General features: G+C 33.5%; 1 protein-coding gene across 1 annotated transcript in view; it reads left to right on the plus strand.

Annotated features, from left to right (window-relative positions):
- The window catches only part of LOC106881009 (constitutive coactivator of PPAR-gamma-like protein 1 homolog), a 44,238-nt gene extending 25,517 nt beyond the window's left edge, over positions 1-18,721 (plus strand). The window contains exons 4-17 of the mRNA XM_014931196.3: positions 893-1,002; positions 2,170-2,234; positions 4,268-4,358; positions 5,018-5,064; positions 5,759-5,905; positions 6,013-6,169; positions 6,895-7,159; positions 7,995-8,103; positions 9,511-9,717; positions 10,122-10,350; positions 11,042-11,189; positions 11,993-12,080; positions 13,115-13,272; positions 14,035-18,721. Coding sequence (XP_014786682.1) covers positions 893-1,002; positions 2,170-2,234; positions 4,268-4,358; positions 5,018-5,064; positions 5,759-5,905; positions 6,013-6,169; positions 6,895-7,159; positions 7,995-8,103; positions 9,511-9,717; positions 10,122-10,350; positions 11,042-11,189; positions 11,993-12,080; positions 13,115-13,272; positions 14,035-14,323 — 2,110 coding nt within the window. The 3' untranslated portion in view covers positions 14,324-18,721. The remainder of the gene's footprint in view (positions 1-892; positions 1,003-2,169; positions 2,235-4,267; positions 4,359-5,017; positions 5,065-5,758; positions 5,906-6,012; positions 6,170-6,894; positions 7,160-7,994; positions 8,104-9,510; positions 9,718-10,121; positions 10,351-11,041; positions 11,190-11,992; positions 12,081-13,114; positions 13,273-14,034) is intronic.
- The last annotated feature ends 5,454 nt before the right edge of the window (positions 18,722-24,175 follow it).

Consider the following 24,175-nt stretch of genomic DNA (forward strand, 5'->3'; position numbering starts at 1 on the left):
TTGTTGTCATGTAAGTTCTTGAAGCTTAACAGAAAGAAGAATTTAAGAGGTGGTTAGGCTGTTGCAATTTGTATGTTTTTGCTTATAAGAGGTTCTTGACAGGCAAAGCAGAGAATATAAAGGAGATAGGTGCAGTAAATGTTTTGATTTATTTGAGTAGGGACCATGGTAATAACACTTATATGTAAAAGAAAACACCTATATAACATAAGATATTGTTCATCACTACATATATTAATTTGCATATTAAACTGGTGGGGCTGTGATAATACTCTACAAAGAAAAATTATAGAAAACACTAAAAGAATGATTAAATTGAACTATATTTCATTTCACTGTGCACAAATTTCTTAAGTTGTACCAGTACCGCCTGGCTGGCAAGTAAAAGCACCCACTACACTCTTGGAGTGGCTGGCGTTAGGAAGGGCATCCAGCTGTAGAAACTCTGCCAGACTAGATTAAGTCTGGTGCAGCTATCTGGTTTGCCAGTCCTCAGTCAAATCATCCAACCCATGCTAGCATGGAAAGCGGACGTTAAACGATAATGATGATGCATCTATAAAGTGTTTATATACCTGTGTCCATAAATCCTCACAGCAAGTAATATAGTACTCATATTATTGGAATGTTTCTTGTTTTAGTGTAGAATTTCCTTTAGCTTATATCTAGCAAAACATTTAAGAGTATATTTTTAATGATCATTTAACATGAAATTTAGTATTTGAAAAATTATTTATTTAGTTCATTACAGATATAGGCTTTGAACTGTGGATAGTTATAGATTGCAATTTTTTTTTTTCTTTTTTCTCTTAAAGCAACAGTTGCTTTGAAAGCATTTTAAAATTGAAAAATAAGACGTCTTTGTTATTTTCATTTGTGTTTATTTTTTCAGAGACTCTGTTAAAAATAAACAAGAACTTATTACAAAATTGAAACAAAGTGTCCAGTACTATTTAAATGGTACTCAAGATGGTTTCCTGAAATATAAACCCAGAGTAAAAAGTGAGTGCTGCCTATTCTTTGATTTGAGAAGTAAAATGGCTGTAAGGTTGTGTTTGTTAGGGTACCATCATAAAATCAGAACTTAATATTAACTTTGTGTTGTGCCCTTGAACAAGGTAATTCTACTCGCTCCAGTGTTTGCTTGACTAAATGTTAAACGAGTTATGTACCTACAGCTGAATAGCTAGTGGTAAGAAGGGCTGTAAACGCAGTTGTTTTGTTTTTTGTTCTCAATAATACCCCACATCCTAAAGTCATGGAATCAGGTTGGAGAGTTAATAGACTAGATTTCATTGGGAACATTGGCAGTTTCGCCTTGAAATAATCCTAATCTGAACCTGTGCTAGTGCAGTTTTCAGACAGACATAACTTTGTTTGGACCTTAGTCTTTGCATGCAAAATATTGACTCTTAGTTCACAATACTCCTAAAATGATATAGCATTTTGAAAATGGTCTTGATGCACTTTTAGCTTATAACTTCTCCCCAAAATTGTGACCTTAGAAATCAATATATTATAACTGATTCATTTTGATACAGTTATTTGATAAACTCTTGAGTTATGAACACCATTATAACCTAAAGGTATGAAATTTTGAGTTTACTTTTAAAAACAAAAGGTGATTTTATATATATATATATATATATATATATATATATATATATATATATATATATACATACATACATACACACTTCTTAGATATTGTGGACTTTCCCATCATAGATAACAGATGAGGGTTCTGCAATTTCTTGCTGAACAACCTGTGCAGATGATTTGTTTATAGTGATCAAATGTTTGTGCTCTGCATTTGCTCTCTCTTTCCATCAAATCAACATTACCAGTACAGATGCATGGTATCAAAGTGATCCAAGCAGCATGAGATAAAATGCTTTGCTCAAGAATGCAATGCATGACCTGGTCCAAGGATCAAAACCACAATCTTGTGATCACGAATCCAACATCCTAACCACTGAGCTACATGCCCTTACCTATATTAGATATAGAGCTTTTAAAATCAATCAAATCTAATCCAGCTTAATATATTATATGGTTAATTGTAATTCTTTTATAAAATACTGCTTGTACAACTTTTTGAATCAGTGATATTGGAGAGGAAGAGTGTGGTCATTCTTTGATGTTTTTTCATTATTTCATTTTCTTTAGTAAATGGTCTTCCACAACAAACTGGCAGCTATCTTCAAAATGGCCAAAATAAATCTGATACAAGTGTAAGTTTTTAATGTATTTAAATTAATTTATTAAATATTCTGATTAGTAGTTGGCTAATTGTATGAACATTTTAAGATATATTGTCTTAAAGATTAAATTTTCAAATCTATAAACTATGTGATAAACTTGACATCAGTTAAAACTATAGTCAGGTAATTGAAGACTTAATTCTATATGGTATGTAATTAAAGCTGTTTAAAGTTAGTTTTTTCACAGTTGGAACAAGTAACATTTTGCTATGTTGTACCTAGAACATCCTACTTTCCCTAACACAACTCATTTTTTTACACCTAGATATTAACCCTTTTGTTACTATATTTCTGACCAAAATACACTCCTCATGAGTTTCAATTAAATTCTAAAATAATCATGAATTTAGACTAGTTTCATTAAACAATTGTAACTTTTTTACTTATCAACATATTGTGATTTTGGGGACATAATTGAAGAAAGAGTTCTTTTTCAATTCTATTGCATAACTTTTATCTCAAAGTGACTCTAATTATGGGTAAATACAGGTAAACTGAGCAAAATATAAAAATATATTTTAAACTTCACCATAGAAAATGAGCCCCTCCTGATTTGGTATATAAGTGCATTTACAATGCTCATGTTTACTCTATACCAAACCAGGTATTGCCACCACTTACTACCTGGTCTACCAATCAGATTACCCATCACTTGGTTCGGCCAATCCACACCGCCCATGTACCTGTTATAATCGAGGTTCGCAAACGGTGCCATTTTCATCTACACATGGCTGTGCACCAGTAGATAGAAAATTTATCTGCTTCTTATCTCTGTATGTGGTCGCCAACAGATTTCCTTTCTGCCATTGGATTATTTCACCTCTTTTTTTTTTAATTTTGCTTTTTTTATATCCAACAGCAGCCCTTTTCTACGAGCAATTACTGTAGCACGTGTAGACATTGTCACAGCTTCTAAATCCACTGCGAGTTTGACCAAACAAAAAAATTGGTCAAAAAATAATATACGGCCCTGCTTATGGTATGGAAGTGATAAATTCCAGACCACATCATACCCTAGGCCATGCTGACTAACATTATTGTCTCTTTCCCCAGTATAAAAACTAAACCCACAGCAGTACCTAGTATTTGCTTTGCAAATTTCCCAAACTTTGATCTCCCACTTTGTGGGCTTTCCTGGCATATACTGTCGGAAGTGTACCCTTCCTTTATGCCCCACCATACTTTCATCAACGGATAAGGATCTGTCAGGGTTGTAAAGTGTTTTATATGCATTTTGAACGCAGTCGATGAGGGGGGGGGGGTCTTATTTTAAATAAGGGATCAAAGTTTGGTTCTCCACTTACTGGGGTACTGCTAGTGTCTCTCACATGTAAATACTGGTTCAATTTCATGAATTGTATTCATGACATAATACTTGCTGTCACTATCACTGCTTTTAGTTTCTTCAGAATCGCTGCTTTCAGTTTCAGATACAGAAATACCCGATTCATTCTCAATATCTCCATATCTTCCGTTAAAAAACTTTAAAATTTGAAATCACTGCTTGATAGCATGAAACTCCTATCCATTTTCAAAGTTGAAATAAATCAACACAGAAAAAATGTGGAAGAAAATCTCCAAAAATTCACTGAGTTCAGATATCATGTCAAATACTAACTCAACTATTTTCAAAGTGAAATTATGTGTTTTCACGAATGTACTAACAAGATTTGTGTTCAAATTTGCATTTAGATAACAATGGGTACGCTCGGCCAGCTACAGCCAGGTTGGTTGTTTGAACGAAAAAAATTTCAGTCTGCTGCAGCCGGGTCGGTATTAAAATGATGAAGAGGTTTTTCTCTCTAATTATGTCATCACCAATAAAGTGTTCTTTCAGTTTGTTAGATTATTACTAAAGAAATATAGCCAGAGTTAAGAAACGTTTAAGATTTCTTTCAGCTAAATTATATATTACTCTAAGTTTGTTTCATTGCTACGATTAAGATTCAGATTGCTTAAAAACATTTGCAAAGCCATGTCTAATATGAAAATTTTCTCTTCAGGAAACCTCTGGATATGTTGATAATGCTAACCCGCAAATTGTTGTTGACCCACCCAATCAGAACATGCATGACTTTGATGCCAATCAGTCTGGTATGTTTCTATTTTATTCCTGTTCATTTTATGCCAAATGGTTTCTATTAGCTAAATTTCATTTTCATTTGGTGAGTTAATGAAATATTGTGTCAATGACCTGATGCAAATTACTATATACGCATCGTCATATTCTAAGCTGGCATGGGTTGGCCTGTTCAGAGGTAGAGGTCAGAACAGTAGATGATTTGAGGTGATGGGAAGGAGGGCTGCCATTGACAAAATGTAGTGATGTATTGGGGAAAGGGGAAATAGAAGGGGTGTTTGGAAAATAAGGGGGTAAGGGATGATATTGAGAATGCATGAGAAAAAAGTGGTTTCAGGGAGGAGTTGTGGTAGGAGGATGAAATATGTGCAGTTCTACTCCCACAATAACAACAGCTGAGTGAATTGTGCCATAGTCAGTGGTGATGGAAGGTTGGATGTGAAGAAGATTAGTTGTGAGAGTGGAGGGAGATTCATCAGGAAGAGATTGAGCTCAGAGGCATAGACATGAGTAATATGCTTAGATGGATGAACAAAAAAAAATGCAAGTCATCTTATAGCCAGGTCTTGCAGTCTGTTTCTAAAAATTGCAGTTTCAGGTGACTCCTTTGTATGGGAAATTGGAGGTATGTATCTTATTCACTATTGTTGATATTTTGATGTATTTATTTCAGGTGATTCTAAGAGAAATGATGACACATGGACTCAAAAGTTTCCGCAAGTAATGTTATTTCAATATTCTCAATCTTTAAATAATGTTCAATATGTTAGGTTTATGTGTGAATAAGTTTTTTTTTTTTTTTTTTTTTTTCCCCATTTTAATTTCAATCTTTTCATGATTTATAATTTTCACGAGTAGGCTGGCTTAGCATTTCAATAAAGTGAAGGCTTTGAAGTGGTTTGTAAATTATGCTGGTGTTCACCAATTAGAATCACATGTTATAATAATTTAATTTAAATACCAAACTCTAGTACAAGCAGCTTGCTATTAAAACTGCTCAGAAATTATCTTTGGGGTTTCTTAATAGACAGGGTAAAAAGGCCTGTCAAGAAGTTTGAGAATGTAAAGCTGTTCAGGAAAAGCAGTTGAAATGTGACACATGAAATTTAAAGTTGTTTGCACAAGAGAACAGATGTGGAGGATAGTAAAACAAAATAGTGGAAAGAAAATGTATGCATCAAATGTCGTCAACAAACTGAAATTAATTGATGCATTTCAGAAAACAATCACATCAAAGCCATGTGATTAATTCAAAGCAATGAATAAATAAGCATTACATTTGACAGTAATCTGAATGCTAATGAGTTAAGAGTAACATTTGAAAATTTTTTTCTTATCTCTGATCAGTAAAAAGATTTAGTGTAATAATATTGTACATGCTTTTGCATACATTCTGCTTATCTTTTTCATATAGAATTTGAACAAATGTGTAAAAAATGAGCATTCACAGAATGATGTAGAATTTAAACTTCCCCAAATATCTCCTGAAATTATGCGTATAGCCAGTGAAAGACACCAGAAAGGTTTAATGAGTCCCTGGGTGTATCAGTTATTATCTCAGGTAAATATTACTGAAACCCCTTTTTTCTTTTTTTTTTCTTTTCTTTTTTTATTCATTACTGTCTCCTACTTTTGAGGATTGATTATGAAAATATCTGCTTATTTTAGGGTGAAGTCAAATTAGAGGTATGCTTGGAAGAGGATGTCAGTCGAGACCTTATTTCTTATGTGGAACTATATCGGCCTGTCAGGCAAACTCTTTATTCTGTGCTTTTTAATTTAAATAAACTAAAGATTATTCACGAAAATCAAAGTAAAGATAAAGGTAAGCTATATTTTAGTCTTTATAATGTACTATATACTCTACTCCTTTATTTAAATAGTGTAACATAATTCACAATTTATTAGCAAATAATATATGGTCATGTTATATAATAACTTGTGCTGCTTGATTTTGTGGGGTAAAAGAACTATATGTTGATTATTACTTTAAATTCATTGATTTTTCTTCATAGAAATTAAAGGAACTTAAATTATGCTGGAAATGCAGAATCCAGCTGGAAAATTTTTTTATTTTCATTTCATTTTATGCAATGAATCTTTTGAAATAAACAAAATTCTAAAAGTCTGACTATAAATAGATATGAATTTTATTTTTTATTATAACAGTATTATAAGGTTTTAAAAACCTTGTGATTGTGTCTTTTTTTTTTTTTTTCTTTTTTTTTGTGGAGTGCAGATCCTGTCAATGTTGATATTCTTGGAAGTTTACTTTCATGTCACAAGTTGCATATTGTTTTTTCATTTATCCATTCATTAATAATAATAATACATTAAGCAGTTACATTTATGTTATGGCCTGAACTATTTTTTCTTGTCTCTTAATTTAAACAAAGAAGTAATTATTATTTTGTTCTTGTTTATCACTACCATTTAAGACACAGAAAAACAAACTTGGTAGTCTATAACCATAGTTCTTAGACATGGTTTTGCATTATCATATATCCTTTCCCTAATGACAATATAAACTTGTTTTTCATTGTTCTTCAGGTGACCAGTCTTCCAAATCCTTCGAGGTCTGTGTCAAAGAATGGGTAGTCCGCAAAGGCGTGTTTAGTCCACACTGTGAATATGTTGTTGCACATCCGGTTGACTGGAAAACTCCAAGTATTGAGCGTTTGTGGCTAGGCCAGCAAGCTGATGACAAAAACAGACGATTAAGAGCATTCCTTACCTGTCTTAAAAGTGATACTCCTTTGATGCTAAACACAAATTATGTTCCACAACATTTACTGCTTATGTGTTGTGTTCACAGGTACTTTGTCGTTTTTATTTAAAACAGTAAAATCTTAGTGGGTTCTTGTTTATTCTGATATGAAGAATATTAATGGAAGTCTCTATTTGGTTCTCTCTTCATCTTTTTGGTAACACTATTCATTTATTTTTTACTTGTTCCAGTCATTGCACTGTAGACATGCTGGGGCACTACTTTGAAGGGTTTAGTTGAACAAATTAACCCCAGTACATTTTAAGTCTTGTGCTTATTCTATTGGTTTGTTTTTTGTTTTTTTTACTGAAACTGTAAGTTACAAGGATGTAAACAAACCAACACCAGTTGTCAGGTGGTGAAGAGGAAACAAACACCTACAGACTCACATTGGTCAGGCCAGGGCTATAGTAGAAGACGCCCAAGGTGCCATGCAGTGAAACTTAACCTGAAATTATATAACAAAGTAAGCTTCTTAACCACACAGCAATTCTTGTACCTGTTAAAGAAGCATTTTCAGGTTGACTTATTTAGAATGATTAGTTTCCATTAATATCTGTCATATTAAGAGTATGAGGAAAATATCTATATTACCATCATTTGAACATTGGAGCATATTTTTCTCACATTACATTAACATATATATTGTTCAATACATTGTCTCTCTATTATCTTTGCTCACACCTCAAGTTCTGCCCTCACCTGTAACATTAACTGCCTTTCTAGCATGCAGCAGTATCAGCAGCAGGAACTTCCCATTCTCTTGTCCTGGCTTAGCTATTCATATCACATGAATGACTCATCTGCTTCTTTTATGTGATATTCAAAAATTTGAAACTTATTTTATTATTTATTTGTTTGTTTATTTATTTACCATTCCTAGGTATATTTTACAAAATGGTAGAATTCTACAAAGGCAAGAATTGGATGCTTTCTTAGCAATGGCAGTGTCTCCTCTTCTCCATGACATTCAGATCATGCAGGATCTAAAAGTATGTTTTTCTTTTCTTTTTTTTCTTTTTATTTTTTTTCCAAATTGTTTCTTTCTGATTTAGTTTCATTTGATCTCTATTTAATTTTTTTTAAACAGTTTGGTAGGAGTTTTTTATTTGCTTTTCTTTTTATTTATTTTTAATATTAGGAGAAGAGATGAGACTATAAATGAATACTGTATGGACATTTGAGAATTTGAACAGTTTTTTTTTCTTAAAGTAGTTTTAATGTCATAATGACAAAAACTGGTTTCTTGAGGAAAGATTATACGAGTCTTGTTTTCTAAATGCTTTCTGAATACCAAGTGAAACTGTTCTATTTACTGGCAAAGCATAATCTTACATCAATTGTCATTATCCTATATGACAAGTAATTGTGCTAGAATTTACATATTGATAATGCATCAGTAATGACAGCAGTGCAGCACTGTTGATGAGAAATATATCTATGCATTAAAGTCAGTATGTGAAACGGAAATATATCAGATAAAATGCATTGGATGTGCAGGAAGAGTCAGATGAAGCTAAAGGGGAAAAAGTCATGGGTTGAGTTAGCTAACTGAATTATTAACCTACACTATTATAGTAAAACTGATAACGTTGGTTTGTTTCACAGCCCCATCTGTTTTTCACATTGTAATGAGTTGGGTGACTGTTTTCTTTTTAGTTAATTGTGTATGTATACAAGTTGTAATAATTGTCTTTAGTATGTATGATGGGACTTCTGTAAAATATCTTATGAAACTAGTTTTTGTTCATATAGATAGTGTACCAATACATTTTGTGGTCTAGATGGACTATATGTAATCTGAACCTCCCCCCCCCTTTTTTTTTTTTACGGAATCCCACATTTTAGGCTATGGGGATTCCGATTCTGAAAAAAATTTTTCAAAATTTCGATTCAGCCCCCCCCCCCCCCCCCCCGTTTTTATATAGATCCACAGGGTAAATCTAAACTGACCCTTACCCTAACCCTAACACTAGTTTTGTGAGATTTGGCTGTTATTTCTAGCATGTAAATAGCCTGTTTGGTGGGGGGATTGAAATTTTTGAAAAAAATTTTTTTCAGAATCGGAATCTCCATAGCCTAAAACGTGGGATTCCGTTAAAAAAATTAATAAATAAGGGGGGGAGAGGTTCAGCTTACATATAGTCCATCTCTACCCATTTTGTAATACACTTCCAAAGAGAACAAACTCCTTAAGCACATTCTCAAAGCTTTTTTCCTCTCACAGTGCACACTCTCACATGCAGCAACCAGCAGGTATACTTTCTTTGTTTCATGATCTATGTCACGTCAAGTAAGCATCAATGAACTCAATTTCTCCTACTTGGAATATTGTGGTTACAGGTTTGTATCTTCCAATGTGGAGTGACTCAAATATATTTTGGTTTTCTTTCCCACAGCTACCATCTATCAGTAACCGTGGAGTTCACTTAGCATCTCTTTTTATGGCTGGAATTGAAACTGCCATTTTTGCCAATGATATTTGTGGAGCTCCAATTCCATGGACCATGTGTTGCCCCTGGTTATACTTTGATGGCAAACTTTTTCATTTCAAACTTCTGAAAGCAAATAACAATACTCCTCTCATTGATATGTGTGATGGACAGGTAAGAAAACATTCGTTACACACACACACACTATGTTTATTACCTTGTTTGTAACTTGCCCAATTGTTAGTATATGTCAGTAAAATAGCTCAGCATAGCCTTCTCATTATTGAAAACAAGGTGTTTTCATATTGTACCCGTGTATAATCTATTAGTAACTTACTTTCTTTTTGCCAAAAGGTAAATATGTTATTCCATCTTGCATTATAGCTCTAGATTATAACTGTTATTTTCAATCTGTTTTCAAAAATATCTAAGTGTTGACTACGTATTCCAATTTATAAACTTGGTTTAACTTTTGTCTCAATATGACTTCAGTTACAAAGGAAATAGTCCTCAATCCAAATGAATCCATTTTATATTCTTTTGTTGGAATTTCTCACACTTCTTTCTCGCATTTTTAGGTTGATCAAGTACTGAAGGTTGAACGAATGAGACAAGCAATTTTAGAAGGACTGAAAGTAGAATTTGCCAAAGCCCCATTACCTGCTACTGCTCTCTACACCAATTATCCTTTTCCACCCTACTCTAATGTTAACTTCAATCATCGGCCTCCTGGTGCCCCTCCAATTCAACCAAATATTTCTGCTGGTGGACAGAACCAGAACAAAGGTCGAGGACGAGGCATCCTTGGTAAGTTTTATATTTTTTCTTATGGGGTAGCATGTATGGTGCATTTAAAGAATGTGGTATAGTGGCTACATGGCACAGCATAAGCAATCGTTGGAATCTGGCTGAAACATATAAACAGCTTGCAGGACATTTTTCCTTGAAATTTTACCCAGTTTATTGAATATCTTATTTTTGATAATAAGATAGCTTTCTAATGAAGTAGACATGTTAGTTTGTTTGTTTCCCTCCTTCCAACAAATGAGACAATAAGTTGGGATTCTAATTGCCTAATCAGTGTAATAGCAATTATTAATCATTGATTATTTGAAGCCATGATTTTGCAATTGACAGCTGCTGGTACATTGATTGACTTACTTTGTTTGATATCACTGCCCTCAGGTGGTCATATGGCTATAATTAAATTTATGCAAATAATCTTAACAAGATATCCTTTTCAAAACCAATGTCAAAATTACTAGAATTGTTGAAGCTAAATAGCTCTTTCTATGAGAAATTTAAACCCTTTTTTCTATTGAACTTCAAAAGAACAGAAACAGTTTTGACATTTTTGGACACTATTCCTTCATCAGAAGAGAAAAAAAAAAGAATAACTGAAAAAATTTTTTAAAAGACATTTTTCTTTTAGCTGATTGTAAGTTTGAACAGTGATTTATGGAAATAAAATTGTTTCCTTTTGTTTTGTTTTTTTAAGGTCGTTCGCCTGTAGATGCTCGTGGTGGGCAGTTGGAGATAGCCGGAGTTGTCGTTGGCAGTTGGGGACCAAATCTTCATGGTGCGGCCCGAGGCCGTGCATCTAACATGGCTCCACAAGTTATGTCAGTTGGAGGACCAGGCAAAAGGTACTGTAATTTCATGCACCTTTTAACTGAATATATCTAAAGTGTACTTATATTGATTGCTAAGCAGACTTATTTCACAATTTTTAAATAATGAAGCAACTTAATCAGATATTTTATTCATTAACCCTTTGAGCCCTGACCACAGGAACTTTATTTGACCATATATCTGGCACTCCACTGGGTTAAACAAGTTTTTCATCTACAAAATATCCCTGACACATCAGCATGAATAAAATCTATGCTTTGCTGAGGAGGTTTATTAAGATCAAAACATGCCTAGAGTTATCCCTTATACTTGCTGAACTAATTAAAATGTTAGATATTAGTCATTGTTAATGTTTTTTTTTCTTCATTGTTTAAATATTTCTAGATAGATTGTTGATGCTAGTCCATTTTTTTCTTTACTTTTTTTAATGGACAAAATATTTAGAGGTTGATAGATCTTTATCAAGACAAGTCCTTAACTTTGTGTAAGAAATATCCAACTATCTAAAAGAATAACAGTAATCTCACAGAAACATTCACACAAAACAAATCTACTTGTATTTTGAGCCAAAAAGAATCTTTATAACTCAATCTCCTGTGTTTGGGAAGAATGCATTGGCTAATGTATTCCTAGATGCACTTTTCCTTTGATTATAAAGCCAAATTAGGACTAAACCACAACATGTTGTAAAAGCTGAAAAGTTGTTAAGATAGGTGATCAGAGCATTACTGGCCAAATTTAAACACTTTTACACATAAATACATTTAACAAAATATAAATTTTGAAATATATTTCTTGTGAAAATTTTATTTTGCAGAGTATCTCGTAATGTTGCATCAAACAGAGCAATCCGAGGAAAAGCTTCAGCAGCACTTTATGGCATGGGGAGAGGATTAAGGCCATCAGTAAGAAACATTGAATCTTCTTCAATCTTTTATTCTTTTACTTGTTTCAGTCATTGTGACTGTGGCCATGCTGGAGCACTGCCTTTTAGTCAAAGAAATCGAACCCTGGGCTTATTCTTTGTAAGCCTGATACTTAATCTATCAGTCTCTTTTGCCGAACCGCTAAGTTATGGGGATGTAAACACACCAACATCGGTTGTCAAGCGATGGTGGAGGGACAAACACACAAATATATACATATATATATATATATATAATGTATATGACTGGCTTCTTTCAGTTTCCGTCTCCCAAATCTACTCAAGACTTTGGTCGGACTGAGGTTATAGTAGAAAACACTTGCCTAAGGTACCACGCAATGGAACTGAACCCAGGACCATGTGGTTAGGAAGCAAGCTTCTTAACAGTCACGCTTCTGCCTATTGTTGAGGCTTTTTTTTTCTTAACCTTTTGATACCAATTCACCTAGGACTACAGCTGGTTCCATGATACAAACTTGTTTTAAAACAATCTGAATCCTGATTTTTCAGTTATGTGATTATTAAGCTGGTCTTTGGAACAAAGTTATTTTACTTGATCCCCCCCCCCCCCCCAATAAGTAACTGAAACAGAAGCAGTCTTTCAACAGAAATATAACAAAAGGGTTAAGCTGATTTGTAACATCTGACAAAGAACAACTTTTATGCCCATAATGCTAAAATACAAAACAGTACTAGATTCTCTGTGAGCACAGTGTTTGGACTGTGGAGTTGACATTGTCCATCTTCTGGAGTTGACTTTGTCCCTCAAATTAATTATCCATCTTACAGTGTCTTTTTGAATTTTTCATATTGTAACTGTACACTATTTGATTTGCTGGTGCTGTCTGTACTGTACAATTAAAAAAAATTATTCCAATGAGCAAATACGCAAAAATTTAATCTTATGTCACTTGACAGCCTTTTGTCAAACTTAAGTAGATTATGTATTGTTGTATTTGAATCCTATCTCACACAAGCCAGCGTATTGACTTTTTATTTTTCACTTTCTATCAGAATGAGGCTCGTTTTTCAAGGGGTCGAGGTTTCCGACCTCCTACCAGGCGTCCATTGAGAGCTCGTCCAAGGCCAGGAAGTAAACCAAGAAATGCTCGAGGAACTGGTGCAGTTGCTATTGTCCGTGGAAGAGGCTGCACTGTTGAAATTTCAGGAGAGTAAGTACTCAATTTGGTTATCCTAAATTTAGTGATGTAACTTCAATTTTAAAATTTATAATATTCAATTGTGATAACCTCATTCATTGAAGTTGATTTATAGTTTGTTTTTTTTTTAACATGAATCTGTTCCTTGTTGGCTTTCTTTCAGCATTTTGTAGTGCACTCTGGTGAAAAAAAAAACAGGCTAAACAGTTATGGCGTTGGCAATCAATTAAAACTGTGTGACTCTGGAATCAAAATTCTGTTATTGTACCTAATGTGTGTTACAAACTTGTAATTTTAGATTCATTGAAACTTAGATCTTGCAACTGTGTTAAGTAAATTTGAAAAAATTCAAGGAACATGAGAAAATAGCTAGAAGATAGATATATTACATGCAGTGGATACTAAATAATTGTTTAAGCAAATATGAAAGAATTGTATGAAAACCAGTTGGGGTGGCGAAATTGTGAGATAGACCTGGGAAGCTCAAACCAAATGATGAGATTCTTAAAACTTTATATATTGGGTTGTCCAGAAAGTTCGTGCCGATTTTTAAAGGAAAGAAAAAGGTCAAATACTTGCCATTACATTTTTAATCAACCAAATATGAACACCCTCTTCCCAGAATTGAGGTGGTTTCATGGCAAATAAGTCGAAAGGTAAGCTATTATAAATCGGCACAAACTTTCCGGACAACCCAATATATATGTGTGTGTGTGTATTTGTATTGATTTTTGTTTTGTTCTGTTCTAATTTTTGTATTTTCTATTATACCAGGACTGGCTCTTCTGTAGTAAATATGTCTCAATTTTTATCCAACTCTGAAAGTGATAAAACTGGTAAATATGCTAATGCTGATGAGAAGGTCAATTCAAATAGTGCAATAAGCAACAAAGACAGAAAAGCTGGTGGTGTCAACAACAATAATAACAACAACAACAACAGCACCAATAATAACAACAACAGCAACCATGACTCCAATGAAACCAACTCTGTCTCAACCAAAAAGGAACAAACTAATAATGGCCCCTCTTCAACGGAGACTATAGTCATGGCAAAGGCTTAGCTTTCCAACTCAAGCCTGTTTTAACCCTGGTTCCTGTGACAGCAGAAATGTCCGGTGTCCACATCATTCCATTGTGTTTGTCCATTTTTTATATATATACATATATATTTTACTCAAATCATTATTGGTAAAACATGAAAAGAAAAAAATTATTTATTCATTTAAATTATTTTAGCTTTTTGGTTTGCTCTTTTTTTGTTTCTCATTCATTAATTGGCTGAACAAAACATTTTTTAGTAAATTTTGTTACTCATTAGTAATTAGCATCATTGTTTTTTTTTATGTGTGTATGGGTGTGTGTGTGTGTATATACATGAGTGGATGTGTGTACACATTTTAAAAATTTGCAATCATCACCACTAAAATAACATTACTTTTTCTTTTGAGATTTTTCGATATTTGCAATTGCTTTTTTCTTTTTCTTTTTTTTTTTTCCTTTCTGTTCTTGATAAAAAAAACTTGTATTGAATGATTTTTAAAAAGATCTTAATAGCAATAATACTAGCATGTCTCAGTATGTTAAAATTAATCACTTTTTAATGAATTTATGCAGGTTGTATTATATGTCTTACATGAAGCAGATTTTCAAGTTTGTTTCCTTGAATTTTCAAAATTCATTATATCAACACTTGCTCTACACATAAATAACATTCAATTAAAATAGGTAGTTTTCAATCACTCTTCTGGATATTTCACAGTCATATATTTGAATTTTAAAATAGTTCATTTATAAAGTACATAGTAATTGCTAGCTTATTACAACAGGATGACATTCTAGGTACTATTTTATTCTTAGGATACTATATAGTGTGAACCAACTCTTCGCTGGATAGCGTCTAGTATTGTAAACTTGACAATTGTTAAGTCCGTTGCTGTATGAGTTGAGTTATAAATGGTAACGTTCACTCTGCCGTGTTTAACTTGTCCATAATGCTCCCAATGAAAGACAATCTTCAGAGGTAAGTGCCATCTGTATCAGATGGCTTATTGTAACATTTGTTGCTTGAAAAGATAACCCAATTTTTTAAAATCCAATTATTGATAGATAATTTTATCAAGACTGAATTGCAATTGCAGTATCTTTGTTAATTACATGTTTATTTAGTTGTAATTTACTGATTTATTCTAGCTGAGCCAAAACCTTATTGTCTCGTGCTTTTTTTTTTTTTTTTTTTTTTTTTTTTTTTTTCATGTTTTACCAGACACCTGTTTATAGTCCATTTGTAACAAAAACTCATTCATTTACAAATATTTTATGCCTAAAAGTATATTCTTCAGATCATAATCATTCTGAGAGTTTAATCTAAACTGATCAGGAGAGACAAGAATGCAAAAAACAAAAAAATGCCATTATTTTGTTTAGATAATATTTGAAAAATGTTTTGAAATTTAGTGCATAAAGAAGTTGAACTGGATTAGATTAGCTGATTAGTGCTTTTGCATGCTTTTTGTGCATGCATGACTATCCAGTTGACATCTGCACTTGTTTGTGAAGATATACTGTATCATACATTGGAATCCTTGGTAACTCAATATGTTGCTATTTGGAGTTTTCGTTCATTGGACTATCTGACTGATTCATTAGAAAGCCAAAATTTGTTCATGTTCCATTTATGGAGCCAAAACAATCAGCTAAAGTTCACTCTTTCTTTTCTCTCTCGTACTGCATACTCTAACTCTTCCAAAAAAAATTAAAAGTTTGCTGGTTGAACATTAGCTCAGTGTTTTAGCTCTGTTTCAAAACAGTGTGTCCCCACTTCATCTTGTTATTTAAACATCTGTATGCTTACTGTTGTGACAGGAACCATGCTGTGCAGGGAATTAAGCCTGTGTAAGTACGGCTGAAGTTGATTTATTTTTGACTGCATTTTATACAGAGAAATGTATTATTTTTGTACATTTCATATTTGTTTTTGTACAATGACAAATTTCTTTTTCTTTTTTTTTTTTTTTTGGCTTTTTTTTTTTTCCCCTTGTGCTGGCAGAGGCTCATTTAACAAAGAATGATGATGCCTGTGTCAGTGACTACGATATGCAAGATGGGCTGTGCTACTACTATTAGTACTACGACTACGACAACAGCAGCCATGATCGAGTGGTGATAATGAGACTTGGCTATCACTGCGAGCTTCCGCTGCGAGGGCAGTCAATAGTTATTAAGCAAGTACTGCCTCTTGAAATAATTAACCAACTTTTCAGGCACCTGAAAGTATTACTGAAAAAAAACTTTTTTTTTTTTTTTTCCAGCCCCACTTGCTCTCTCTCTTTTGAAAAATCTGTTTTAAATGATAAACATTATACCAATAACAGAATTCACCTCCAACCGCAGATGTTCTCTTAAACAAAGGACTTATTTGAGTTTCTAACGTAACCCTAATGTTACTATGGATTAAGTCATTAGATGGGAAACTTGAAAGGTGCCCTTGCCAGACGTGGGCCTGGTCTATGGACGCTTGGTTTCAAAAAACAGAACAAATCAGAAAACACAATCACTGAATATATTGTGCTCTTTCCTTTTTATTTTTTATCCCAACTAAACCTGATGCTCTTTAGATCATATTGAATTATTCCTGATTGCAAAAAATAAGTGAGTTTTCATGGCAAGTTACTTTGTATCCAGTTTTAACTAGATTTATCTTAAAATCATGTGTAGGTCTAGTTAGCTACCATGACATCTTATTTTTTTATTATTTTTAATTTCTCACTCTGTCTTCATGTATCTACAACATATAATGTTGGACTTAACAGGATGCACATAATGCCTTTTATTTTGTGTTCATTATATATGATTTGATTTTTTTTGTTGTTATTTTCTTTTAATTTCTTCGATAATTTCATTATTGTCCTATTTCCACTTCTATCTACTAGAACTAAATATTTGTCTTTGTGAGTTGCTTTACTTTACATTTTTAAAATCAGACAGCTGGGACAAAGTGCTTAATGATTTCAGTTCTAATTGATATATTCAGGTTTGTCTGTCAAGTCTCGTTAGCACTACTTGGTAGGGAGGAAATATAGACTTATATCTGTTCCTACAAAACAAAAACTGATTTATTAGCCTAACTATGCACCAACTTGTGACCAACAGCCAATTGATGGCTGCAAAATCATATTCCATAAACTTTTATAATTCACAGTTGATATTGCATCAGATGCTGACTAGACTAATATAACATTAAAACAAATGACAATAAACACACTTGCTTCAAATAAGCAATCATTCTTTATCTTGATTTGCACCAAAAACAAGTGCAATTCAGTTTCCTATACCAGATTGACAAATCAGCTTCCCAATAGAATTTAGTGACTGACATTTGATGAAACTATATCAATTTAAGGTAAATAAGCCATTTTACATAATTATGATATGTTTGTAAAACATATCATTGGATGAACTTTTCTCACCTTTTTATGATCAAGCATCTTAAATTCTATTGTCTTAAATGCTGAATTATTGGATACTTAAGGTACCAGTTTCTTGATGCAACATAAAGTAACTGAAATATTCATGGCCTCAATAGGAAAGAAAAAAAAAATTGAAGAACGTTTTTGTGAGGTTCAGTTCTCAAACTTTATTTTGCTGTCATGTGAAAAAAATATATATATTGGATCGACTAGTGACCTTTTTAGAAAAAACATTTTTGGTTTGTAAACAGGGGAAAAAATAATTTCTAAAATGCATCCTGTTGTCCCAGTAGCTTTAAAAGGTATGACAAAAAATATTTAACATTAAAAAAAAAATTGAATGCAAGGGAAAACGCTTAAGATAACTGCTGTAGTTTAGTAATATTAAAAGGATCCTTACAAAATGGTGTCCTTATTTTCTTTTCCCCACAGATTTGACAAAACCAAGAGGCAGACTATGAGTCTCTAACTCTTAAATTAAACTTAACTTGGTTACTTCAAGCATCAAAGCTGTAAACTTTGCAAAATGCACCCATGTGTGTACTTTTACCTCACCATATGTTGCTGTCTTTTTCATGATTCAGTGATTTTGGCTTAACATTATGGCTTGAGAATGTAGATTTCAAATACGAATTGAAAAGGAAGTTATGAGTTTTTTTAAACTTTTTCTTTTTTTTTTTTAATGAAAGATAACAAAACTTTACTGAGAAATATTGAATTTGCTACCAACAAATCTTGTTGGTCAAGCATTGGACTGGCATTATAATGCCATGCTGAGTATCTTTATTATTTTCAATTGTAATAAATATCCTAACCTTACTCTAATGAAATTTAATGTCTAGTGACATCACTCATAAGAGTTAATGTCAAATTAGCAAATTATGCTGAATCAGAAGTAGCAAGAATTGATTTTATTTCAACTTTATTTTTTCTTTTCTCCCTTCCCATTATGTAAACTTTTGCTAAATTGTCTAAAGTATGAAAACTATCAAATAATAATAATGCTAACCAGTTCCTTCTTTTTCTATGTGGTCTGGATTAAGTTTGGACAAACTTTGTAGCTTTAAAAAAAAAAAAAAATTATTAGTGTGAGTCTTAAGTTTTTTTTAAAAAAACATTTTTTTAATTCTTTTAAATTGAACTGACTCTTATTTCATTTTACTTGTCTTTAAATAATATGTACTGTACTTGCCTAATAGTAAAATTAACTTTTTGTTAATCCTAAATGTAGATATATAATGGTAAAAAAGCTGAAGCTTTTAACATTGTAGTTGGAAGCTGTAGTGTTTTTGTTTTGTTAGAATGTCCTTCATTTTTTTCCTTAAATTCATTTTAATTTTCAACCTATATATTTTTCTTTCACCTTTATGTAATGTATGGGTTCCACTCCAGAGTAATTAGTGCAAAGAATGATGATGAAAATGGATTATTTGAAAAATATTATATTAAAAGACTATGCTTATCTCTAGACACCTTTTTGTAAGGTGGCATCGGAGATGTCCGAAGAGAATTATGATCGAAGTTAAAAAATATGACTCTATTTCACACTTCTTCCCTAATATTGTTTTTCTTTCTCCCCTTTTATTATTTCTAATTCTGGATTTCTTGGCAATATAACTTCTGTTTCAATTTTTTTTAATATTGTTTTCTAATGGCCATTTAAAGAGTCAATGCTTTCATTTGAGAGGGTGAGCTATAGGTAGTTGCATATTACACACACACACACACCTAAACTCTAAATATTTGAGTTTCAATATTTGCTTTTTGTGCTGTTTGACAAGATACTCTCGAATTTGTTCTCTGAAATGGATATGATTAGTGTCACTTTCCACAACAATTTAAAATTTGCTGGTTGTGGCAATCCTCAATTTTTATCCTATAACATAGACGCATTTAAATATGGTTATTTTGTGGACATCCAACTTCAGATGTGACCACTAATTATTCTGAAATATTTGAATTTTTTAACGTTATTCTCATTTAGTTGATGAATTGGACATAATTTTTTATTTTTTTTATTTTGTTGAAAGACATTTATTCAAGAGAAATCTGTAAAATCTAGAAGTTTGCATTAAGTTTTGGCTAAAAAAAATAATCTAGCAATGAAATATTTCTATTAATACATGCAAATACATCTCTTGGATTGTGTTTCCTTAAAAAAGGTCTTATTGATTGTAGGTTCTATTCATTACCTTTTGACATTGCCAATCATGTATAAGAATTGCAATACTAAAGCTGTTTTCATTCAGCTATTATATGCTGCTTCAAAAACTGCTTTTTAGCTTTAAAACATTGCCATTCTAGAAAAGTAGGTTTATATTTGATCAGCTCACCCTTCATATTATTGAATTCAATTCAGTTTGACTTAGTGTCACATGTTCAACTTTTTTTTTCTTTCTTTCTTTTTATCTTTTTCGAAACAATCCCATTACATTAAGTTTTCTTGATATGTAAAATATTTGCTAGTTCTTGTTTTATGATGGTTTTTGTTCAGAAATACAAACAAAACACATTAAGGCCACTTTTTTTTCTTTTCTTCTTCCCTAACATAATAATTTGTCTATGCTCTTAATTAGGCTTTGCATGAACTGAAGTGTGGCTTCATTACTTAACTATATTGAGGCAAATAATTGCTTTCTCCTCTTCTCTTCTGTGCAGTGTACACAGCTGTATAAGTAAATATAAATGGTCGTTTATTCTTTGGAATTTTTGTTCACTTACTTGGTTGGTTTCTTAACCTTTTCCTCTTTCTTGGGACTCTAATGATTTACTAAAACAGACCAATATTAACATTGCAATACATTTTCTCTTTTTTGTTTTTCTTCCCCTCTTTTTGTCAATATATATGTATATATATCTATATACACACACACATACATATATATACATATATATATATATATATATTTTTTTTTTCTTCAAGCATGTGTTATTTTATCAAAACAAAATATATTTGCTTTTAGTTTTAGTGAAACAGCAAAATTATTGATGTTAAAAAAAAAATAGTTATATCTATAGACAGAGAGTGTGTGTGTACTGTGCATCGTAATCAGCTTCATCTTACTCTAAGGTATGAACAAACTATCCCTTTCTTGCCCTATGCCCACGAGCTGAAGTGAGGATGACATCTCTCTGGTGCATCTTATATTAAATATCATTTAATATAAGACATTCTATGACAATATTCTAGCACCCACTGCTTCAATTTCAGCTCTCAACTATTCCCCTGGCTAATGTAGCCACTATATATTTTAGGGGAGAGAAGGGCAACTCATTTTTTTTTCTTCTACTTCAATCTTCTTCCCTTTCATTTCAAGAACTTTTAATCAGGGAAAAATAAGCCCAAACCCAACTGTTGCTCTGACAGTATACTTAGGTATAACTACAACTCTATTCTCTCTACCAATCTCAATGGTTTATCACTGTACGTTGCGGAGGGCTAAACCCAGTGGTCAAAGCTCACAGTGGTATGGTTTGTCGTTATTTTAATAAATGTTGTTTTGTGGAAATCTTTTTTGCCTTCTGTTTTCTTTTCCTTAGTCTTCTACTATTCAACACAGGATTTGGAATACATGTACATTTTTTTGTTTCAGTCCCCCCCCCCCCAAAAAAAAACCTTACTTAATTCAGTGACTTTACAGGAACATACACACACACACACATACGTATGCATATAGTAAGAGAGAGAAGTCCTGCTTCTTTGTTCATATTCAAACACATTTCTAATCTGTCACTGGGCCGATAACAGCAAATTCTGTGTGTGTATAAAGATATAGAGAGGGGAGAAGAGCAGTTAAAAACCAAACTCCATGCATGTTTAATGGCTGTTGTTTTTAAATAAAATGAGGGCATTTCTCCTTGGTATGCAAAAGATTAGGGCGAGCAAGATAAATCAAGTCTATCCTAAGGTCAGCGTGGTTAATACAAAACTAGTTTCACATTTAATGTATGAACTAAATAAATGAATTTCTAAAAATTTTTATTGAAATAAGTACATACTACTATATATATGTATGTATGTATATCATCATCATCATCATTTAACATCCCTTTTCCATACTGGCATGGATTGGACGGTTTGACTGGAGACTCGCAAGCCAGGACACCACACCAGGCTCCACTCTGATCTGGCAATGTTTCTACAGCTGGATGCCCTTCCTAACACCAACCACTCTGAGTGTAGTGGGTGCTTTTTACGTGCCACCAGTACAAGGGCCAGTCAGGTGGCACTGACATCGGTCATGTTTGGATGGTGCTTTTTACGGGGAGCTAGTCAGGTGGCTCTGGCAACAACCCATGCATGAATGGATGGTACTTATCGTGTGCCACCAGCATTGGTAATGGCCACAACTACAATTTCCATTTCATTTTGATTTGCTTGACTCGATAGGTCTCCTCAAACACAGTGTTGCCCAACAATTCAAAGGTACTTTTTAAATGGTTTGGTTATGTGACACTGGTGTAGGCTACAGCTGCGATCTCACTTTCCTTGCCGAATCTTCTCAATCACAGCATATCTCCAGAGGTCTTGGTCTTTTGTCAACGTTCAAAGTTCATTCTTCACCATCTAATTCCATGTCTTCCTGGGTCTCTCTCTTCCATGAGTTCCTTCCACTGTTAGGGAGTAACACTTCTTCAGACAGTTCTCCTCATCCATACTTAGCACATGACCATACCAGCACAGTCATCTCTCTTGCACACCACATCAGATGCTTCTTATGTCCAACATTTCTCTCAGAATGCTTACACTCAGTCATGTGTGCACACTGACATTACATATCCAGCGGATCATACTAGCTTCATTCCTTTCAAGCCTACGCATGTCTTCAACAGTCATGGCTCGTTTTTCACTGCCATGTAGCATGTCAACACACATGCATCATACAATCTACCTTCCATTCTGAGTGAGAGGCCCTTTGTCACCAGTAGAAGTAGGAGCTGTCTGAATTTTGCATTAGTGGTAATGCTCTCTGAGCATCCACTCCCACTACACACTTGGTCATCTAGGTAGCTGGAGCTATCAACTACTGCTAGTTTCTTCCCCTGGCATATGATGGAATCAATTTTCTGAGCATCTGTAATGTTTATTGTCCCTGTGAATCAGCCGCACACAAAAGCTATCTTCCCAGTTACCTTTCCTTTGATGTTGCTGCACTTATGTGTCCATAGCTTACACTGGGTACATCTTACAGAGTTTCTACCTACACCTTTTCTGCAGGTCGAACAGGGCCATCTATTTGAAGGGGTTTGTGATGTGTTTACCTTCATACTTACTAGGACTTTGATTTTTCCAACATTGACTCTAAGGCCCTTTGATTCTAAACCTTGCTTCCACACCTGAAACTTCTCTGGTTCTGGTAGTAATTCTGTTATGAGAGCAAGGTCATCAGCATAGAAGAGCTCCCAGGAGCAGCCCGTCTTGATTTCCTGTTATTGCCTGGAGGACTATGATGGATCAGAGGGGTGGTTATATTATGTGAAGCCCTACTTCTACACAGAATTCTTCGCTCTAGTCTTTGCCGGCCATTACCTTACTAATGGCATCCCTGTACAGCTCTTATTAACCACTTGTCAATCCCCAATTTCCGCACCCTGTCAAAGCCTTTCTCGAAATCAACAGAAGACAAGTATAGAGGTTTATCTCTGGCCAGGTATTTCTCCTGCAGTTGCTGTACCAGAAATGTAACATCAGCGGTGCTACTACCTGGCAGAAACAAATGGTCAGATATGAACTGGTTGCAAAAGCTCAGACGAAATTATAATTGTAGCAAAGAGTAAGGTAGAATATAACAGACACCTGCAGAGGGACTTCACCCTGTGGACCTCAGATTGATCTATATGAGTATGATGCTCTACCAACTGAGCTATGCGGGCAGACTTTATATGTACATGTGTAATATGTGTGCATAAACTTGTAGGTATGTATGTATATATGTTTGGGTCTGTATGTATATATATGTGTGTGTGTGTATATATATATATATATATGTTTGGGTCTGTATGTATATATATGTGTGTGTGTGTGTGTGTATATATATATATATATATATATATATAGTGAAGGCGCATGTCTCAGTGGTTAGAGCGTCGAGCTTACGATCATAAGGTGAGTTTCAATCCCGGACTGAGCTGCATGTTGTGTTCTTGAGCAAGACACTTATTTCACGTTGCTCCACTTCACTCAGCTGTAGAAATGAGTTGCTGTATCAGCCTTTGCCTTTCCCTTGTGTAACATTGGTGGCATGGAGAGTGAAGGGTGGTTTGCATGGGCGACTGCTGGTCTTCCATAAACAACCTTGCCTGGAAGGGTAACTTTATGTGCAATCCCATGGTCAGTCATGACCGAAGGGGTCTTAGCATATATATATATGTGTGTGTGTATATATATATGTATGTATATATCATCATCACTTAATGTCTGCTTTCCATGCTGGCATGGGTTGGACG

This window comes from Octopus bimaculoides, chromosome 6, assembly GCF_046866305.1.
Source record: "Octopus bimaculoides isolate indiv1 chromosome 6, ASM4686630v1, whole genome shotgun sequence".
Classification (NCBI taxonomy): Eukaryota; Metazoa; Mollusca; class Cephalopoda; order Octopoda; family Octopodidae; genus Octopus; species Octopus bimaculoides.